The sequence below is a fragment of the Paramormyrops kingsleyae genome, chromosome 3 (assembly GCF_048594095.1).
Source record: "Paramormyrops kingsleyae isolate MSU_618 chromosome 3, PKINGS_0.4, whole genome shotgun sequence".
In the NCBI taxonomy this organism is placed as follows: domain Eukaryota; kingdom Metazoa; phylum Chordata; class Actinopteri; order Osteoglossiformes; family Mormyridae; genus Paramormyrops; species Paramormyrops kingsleyae.
In genome coordinates this window covers 25,645,809-25,652,915 of record NC_132799.1, presented here as the reverse complement: position 1 = coordinate 25,652,915, position 7,107 = coordinate 25,645,809, and the positions used below count along the sequence as shown (strand labels likewise).

At 46.4% G+C, this 7,107-nt stretch overlaps 1 protein-coding gene across 2 annotated transcripts in view; it reads right to left on the bottom strand.

Moving 5' to 3' along the window:
* Nucleotides 1-4,816: 4,816 nt before the first annotated feature.
* Nucleotides 4,817-7,107, bottom strand: part of tbc1d22a (TBC1 domain family, member 22a) — a 59,289-nt gene continuing 56,998 nt past the window's right edge. For both annotated transcript variants that reach the window (XM_072709959.1, XM_072709958.1), the window contains exon 13: nucleotides 4,817-6,661. In XM_072709959.1, coding sequence (XP_072566060.1) covers nucleotides 6,533-6,661 — 129 coding nt within the window. In that variant the 3' untranslated portion in view covers nucleotides 4,817-6,532. The remainder of the gene's footprint in view (nucleotides 6,662-7,107) is intronic.

Sequence of the window (7,107 nt, the reverse complement as noted above, 5' to 3'; positions counted from 1 at the left end):
TGACATCCAGAATGGGGTGAGCTGTTACACAGCAAATGTAAGCACTGTAATCTATTTTCTCTGTCACGTCACTGCTCTTCCAGACTCCAGAAGCTTCCAGAATGGTCTCTGTTCCTACAAAGAGGTGGGGCTCTGTCCTAACCCGGCCCCCCCAACACCAATTCATACCAGGCTGAATTATTCCCATTATTTTTTCTCAAAAACAGTGTGAATTATTCAGCTTCTTTGGTGGGACGTTAGAGACATATATGGACAGGAAGCACTGGTTTGAAAAGAGTAACAGACGGCACTAAATGAGAGAGTGTTACATAAATATCCATATCCTGGATGTAACAGCAAAAACATTATTTTTGCAGGCTCGTTAACGGACTGGGATGAAAATGATCACTTCACAGTCATGCAGTGTTAACACCATGCCTCTATATGGTCACCAGTTACTAGTCTGCCTGCTGTGATGTCATCCCAGTTACATGACCCTGGAAAACAGATCATACAGCCAATGCACCTGCCCCCCTCCCCCAATTCCAGATGGTTGGTTGTTATTTTTTTATGCAATGGTCAGTTGATAACGCTCCATAACCCTTAAAGCGCTCATATCTACAACACAAGAGTCATCACCAGGACGATCCCAAAGTGCATTCAAGGCTCTGCCACGTTATGCTGGGCGTGACTCCGACTGAAGTGGGCGTGACTCCGACTGCAGTGGGCGTGACTCCGACTGCAGTGGGCGTGACTCCGACTGCAGTGGGCGCGGCATGGAGTGGAGCTGCCCTGGAATCGCTGCTCTGAATAGATGTCTCCTGTCAAAATAACTTCATGGGCTTAGAAGGCATCAGCCAAACTCTTAAAAGACTCAAGTTCCTGAACGTTTTTGGAAAGTTTTATAAGCAGAGACACTGCTGCCATCAGCGAGCTCTCACAGAGACTCCCCAGGAGGAAAGAAGGCAACCCTCCGACAAGTCACATTAAAGCGGCCATTTTACTATCGAGGTAAAAAAAAAAAACTAATTTCATTTGGGCCATAAAGAGCACAGGGTGGGATTTCATGGCTTCCGAAAATCGCTACCCGAGAGTCTGACCTGGTGAATAGGTCTCCGATTCGGAATTCAATCGCAGAATAATTGTTATCAACCCAGGAGAGGAATAAAAAAAATATGTCACAGGGGATCCACAGATAAATGGTTGAAAGGCAGCTTTTAAGCGGCCTTTTGGAGCTTGAGTCGACTCGGTTCCGCCCCGCAGAGTTTTACAAGTATTGAGGAGACTGGCTGCACAAGGGCAGTCGGAGGGTCCCTGGGCGCACATTGGTCCAGGATGGCGAGCAATAAATAAACACCATCGCAGGATATTCTAAATTATCACGGCAGCGCACGCCAACAGTTCACGGTCACCGTAAGCACTTTGGCTCCCGATTCCCCAGTGAGCAATTTTTCAGAGTAAATATAAGCCACTTGAGTTTTTTGGGACACATGCGTGCAGGGACATTAGCGCAGCCCGGCAGTTAACATGCCGTCGCTTAGCAGAGTCTCACGGGGAAGGAGCGGGCCGGGGTGCATAAACACCGCCGTGTAAATGCAGCGGCGCTGCGTCTTTAAAAGAAAAAAAACATGGGATCGGGGACACAAGTCACTGTCTTCATGGTCTCTGAACGAGGCAACGAGCGAGTGGGGAGCGAACGACTTATTACCCTCTAAATAATGGAGCAAGCTTTAACCGCAGTGATCCAAGTCTACTGCGCTTAAGTGCTTTTAATAAAGCATTGTCACGATTTCTCCTGCGTGATCGTCTCTGAAATACGCAGGCGAGTCGTACGTCTTCTTTAAATAGCTAATTCTTATTAGGCCAAAGTTTTTCATCATGCAGCTGTGCGAAATCATTTAGCTACGTCTCAGAGAACAGGGGCAATTTCCCATTGGAGGTTCCCCCCCCCCCCCCCCCCTTTAGAAGTTGAAGGCCGGCATTTCTCTGAACACAAATTATGTAAAGGGATGGTTTACCTGACCAACAAAATCCCAGAGTTTGGCAACCGGAGGGTTTAATGAGACGATAATGTTTAAGGAGAATCACTAAATGCTTCTGGCTTTTCCGGGAAAACAAAGATGGTGGTAATAGTACCAAAAATATCAGCAATGTCCTCTTTCAGGCAAAGACAATACGCTGCATAGAATATCTGGGCGTGTTTAATTCAGCTATGTCTCAGGTTAATGAGGCCGTTTGCTGTGGGGGAGACATTTTCACTGAGCAAACACGGCCATGTCTCTCAGGACTGGCACAAACCGCTGGTTGGGTGGCAGGGTCCTGGGCAGGGTCCAGCTGTATGGACCAGGACCTCGTAAGCCTTGGTCGTTGGCCTATTTACTTTGACAGGGAGCAGTAAGAAACCTGGATTGATGAACAGGAATGTTTGACAATCGTTGAAAATGGGGGGAAAAAAGTCACACCTTCATATTTATGTCCCTATTGTGCTGTGTAGTAACTTCTAAATATGGCAAACCTGTGGACGCTAACCCTAAGGCCACCAGCTCCAATACCAGCATGTGCCCTGTTGAACCCATCAGACTGTATTCAGATGGAATTTCTCCACCTTAAACATTTTGCTGTATTAACTGACGCACAAAAAGAATAAGAGAATTTACTCTTTTTAACCTTAACAAAAGCCCCGGTCAATGTAGGTCTGTTACCTGGAACACTCGCAAAAAATCAGCTTCACAAAGAAGAAGTAAATCTTAAGTAAATAAGACTGCAGTGTTTGTACATCAAAAAATGACCTTGACATTAGAGTTTGAGTGCTGTATTCCTGAATCCTGCGGTCACAGCAGGTAGAAGACCAACCCCAAGGACTTCCGAGGATTTTAAAGAACATCTCAGACAATGAGACATCTTCATTCGCCTGCTTAATTAAATTAAAAATCCATACTTAATGAGCACAGAGCCCATCAATAAAGGCTGACATTTATTAGAGGGTTAGGACAGAGCAATGCGGCAAGAGGATTACAATCAATGAAGGCTGGGAAATATTTTGTGGCAGCGCTGACAAGATGCTTTTATCTCGTCTAAAGGTAAGACTCTCTAGCGGAAACAGCTGGAAAACACAGTGGAAAAGAAGCCTTGATTACTGAATGCAAGACAGCATATTCTCCAGAGGAAAGTTTAGACAAAAACAAAACTAGACTAATTAGACCTTGGAGTAAGCATAAACAACAATCTTCCCAGATATTAACTGTACACGCGCTGACAGGAGACAAAATGAAGCAAACAGCGCCTCCTCCTGGATGAGTGAAGGAGAGCAGCGAGCAATGCACCCCGCCCCATGCAGTGAATGATTTTACCCACAGTTTTCTACTATTAGCCTTTCTGTGATTTTGCAGTAACAAACTACGAAGCTCACGGGAAAAAGGCATTTAATACTTACAGCTTATGGTGCACTGTTGTTCCAGTCCAGCCCCACTCGGGTCCATTTAGGCCCGTCGGTGGAACCATGGCCTTGCCGGAGGGGGAAGATTGTGCGGTCGGCCCACTTCCCGGCAGCGGCCTCCCCGAGCGCAGCACTCACCCCTGCTCACCCTCCTCCAGGGCCTTCTCGCTAAATCTGCTCCACGCACAATTAGCAGGCGAGGGGAACTCGAGGCGGGAAACGAGGTCGTCGGGTGGAGGGGTGACATTTGTAGGCGAGCGACGTCCCTGCGATGCAATCTGTCACTTCCCCCGGCGCAGGAAGTCACGACTAATTGCTGGGATCCTCTGCCTCTCGACGGAGTGTGCCATCCCAGAGCGCAACCAGGGAGATCAGGTCAATTAAGGCCCGCGGAGCTGGCAGCGGACACGTCGGCACACTGTGAACCCAACAAACAGCCACGGAGCCCAGCGTACTAATACAGCATCCAAAACACTCAATTTCAAACAATGCTACATTCTCCTTTTGACAAGCACATATTCATTGTTTTGCATATCCTATTCTAGGAACAAAATTATATTCACACATGCAAATGAAACGCTCTGAGCAGCCTTGTGGAACCGGCTTGGAGTTTGAATATAAAATCAATAAAAATACCTAAGTAAACAAATGTAACAGCACCTGGATTTTGTCCTGTCTCTCCTGCTCAGTATATTGCAGAAGGAGAAGCGTCCTTTGAGTTTTTCCTTCAAATAATTAATAATTATGGTGTCTGGTATTTTTAGAAGCTTAAAAGCTTTACCGTGTATTACATTTGCCGGTTTGTATTCTTAGAGAAGTCAAATATACTGAATGTTAAGTTAAAATCATTTCTCTGAAGGGAGAAGTACATCCCTCATATCCTACAGATCTAAGTGAAGTACATCCTAATTAAAGGGAAAAAAAATCAATCTTTGAAACAGAAAGTGTACAGGTCCCTCCCGGGAACGTTTGGAAATTGGGCAAAGCCGCCCCCCCTCACCGATATCGGGAAAACGCAAGAATAAGACCTCAGGATTCGGGAGAAAGTTCTGCATGTTCAAAATAACGGTTTTCTGCCTATGCCAAATAGATATAAATGCTGTCCTGTGATGTGTGTGTGACCCGCAAGCTGCCCACTCCCCAACCACGACGAGAACAGCCACTTAGAAGATGGATAGACAGATGGATCTTATTATATGGATGGAGAATTTTTCATAAGTCAGGATTATTGCTGTTCTCGTTGAAAGGCATCAAACGCTTGTTTCAGGGAGGGTGGCTGGATGCAGAGCTCATGAAGGTTACACACTTCCAGGGGGTGCCCCGCAAGAACGCGGACTGCGGCCCAACCGAGCGTTGCAACCCGTGTTCAGAGCCTGTGTTTCTGAGAAAGATGGCAGCAGATTTCGTGGTGTACAATTTATTTACACATTTACTCTATGTACAGACGGCCCATTACATGCGTCCATTCAGGGACGCCGTTCATGGTCACCTCAGCATAAGCCAAACTCATGATGTCATTCCTGAAAACAGCCTCCTCTTTATGGTGCCCAAAACATCTATGTTTCAATACTGCTCAGCCAAAAACAAAGAACAACAAAACAAAACAAAACAAAATCACCCAGGAAAAACTTTTTTTTTTTTAAAAAAAAAAAAAAAAAAAAGGAGGGGGGGGGGGAATTCCGGTTCTGGTGAGCAGCATGTCAGCCCGTGGGCCCCAACATGAGGCCGACTACGTGGAGATGGCTGCTTCTCGTTGCCATGGAAACTCGGGCCCTGTCCTCACGGGCGCTGTCTGCTTCAGGATCCTGTATCTGTTCCACCCGGCCGCTCACTCGTCCCGGCGGGAGCAGAATGCAGAGACTCAAACTGAGCGCGCTCCTCGTTCAATGAGCCTGCATCACGTGATCGTAAAGATTATCCACGATGCAATATCACGGCATCAGGCACCATAGAATATGTATACATGTAAACAGTATATAACATAAAAAAAATCACAGAATGTAACTGGTTAAAAAAACAGAAGAAAATAGAATCTTGTCAAGTGCAATTTCTCTCCACCATGAACAGGAAAATTAGTCGAAGCTGTAAATAAATTCAAAGCCAGATGACAAAATTGTTTTTTTTTTTTTTTAAACCATAATACAAAACTCAAAATGTTACTATCCTACACAAAAGCTGCCCGGACACACGGCAGATTTTCACACAGCTGTGAGTTCTTCACGCGCACAGTTTCAGGACTACTTGACCAGAGATCTCAGCTGATCGGTTTTCTTTCTGCTACGATCGCATGGCCGCTTCCATGACGAACAGGAATAAAGCGGCCAGGCTAGACGAAAGTGAAGCGGTCGGCCACGTTGGAGGGGTTGGCATGAGGGTGACGTCTCCGCCCTGGCTCCCTTCAGTGTATCGCTGGGTGGGTCCTGACTCGATTCTGAGGTAGTCCTTTGCAAAGAATTCACTTGAACACAAAACTTCTTCTGGAGGATCTGGTGGAGGTGTGGATCGCAGCTTTCGATCAGATATTACTGCCATCACTGCACTGACAGAGGAGCAGCGGCGGAATGGAGCTCCTTTCGGGGCAAAAGTGGCATCAGGTGCTGGGCTTGTGGAAAGCAATTGGGCCGATTAGTGTTAGCCAATCAAAGCTGGCTACAGCATAGTAACAGCAGATCCTGACCAATCAGAGTGCAGGCCGATGAGCATGTTTTGCACTCTCGTGGGCCAATCAAGGTCAGAATCCTCACAAATTGTTACCAAGAAACTCCTTAATGCGCAGATGGTGCCGTAGCGTCGATCGCATCAACGTAAGCTGTGGTTTTGCATGTGTGGATCTATTTCGGGTAACCTGGTTTGAATTAACAGTGCAGATGATGGGGAACATGTTTGAAATACATTATATATATATATATATATATATATATATATATATATATATATATATATATATATATATATATATATATAAAACACAGGGAACTTGAAAGGCATCGGTAAGACCTTCACACAGAACCCAAAAAAGCACACTTTGAATCTTATTACAGCTGTGCAGCTTGAAGAGGCTAGGAGATGACACCTAGAATTCAGCAGTACCATGGAAAGAGGGGGGGGGGGCAAGGCTCATCTCTTGTAGTGATTCGGAGCGTCAGCAAAGGCAAACTTCAGTCTGTACGCCTCCGCCAGGAGAACGCTCACTTCCTCGTTGCCCCAGTGCATTGTGGGTAGGTTCTGCAACAGGATCATGAGTCCCTGTGGAAAGCAAAGTAGAGAATGAAGGCCATTAGCAAGAGACAAAGAGGCAGAGCTCACGGCAGGGCGGACGCCCCCTTCTGACAAAATGCAGACAGCCATTTAGTCTGTTTCGGGCTGGAAATCCAAAAAGCATACTTAAGAGCCTAAAAGGGCTCCAAATGGCTTTAATGACACACAGAACCTGCTAAACAGAGTCGGGATGTTTGTCCTCGTCTGCCATCGGTGTGACACCATGGATTCAAAGCAGGGACTGACCTTCTCAAGGAAAGAAGCGAAAGACCGATCGCATTAGAGAAATGGTAAGATCAGCCTGTGAGATGGACACCTTGCTGGGGGGGGGTTAGCTCCTCGAAGCCCTCATACTGTCCTCTACCTCTGAAGCTGGCGGGGAACTTTTCAGGTAATAAATACCGTCGCCACGGAAACAAGGGCAGCGCAGCCAC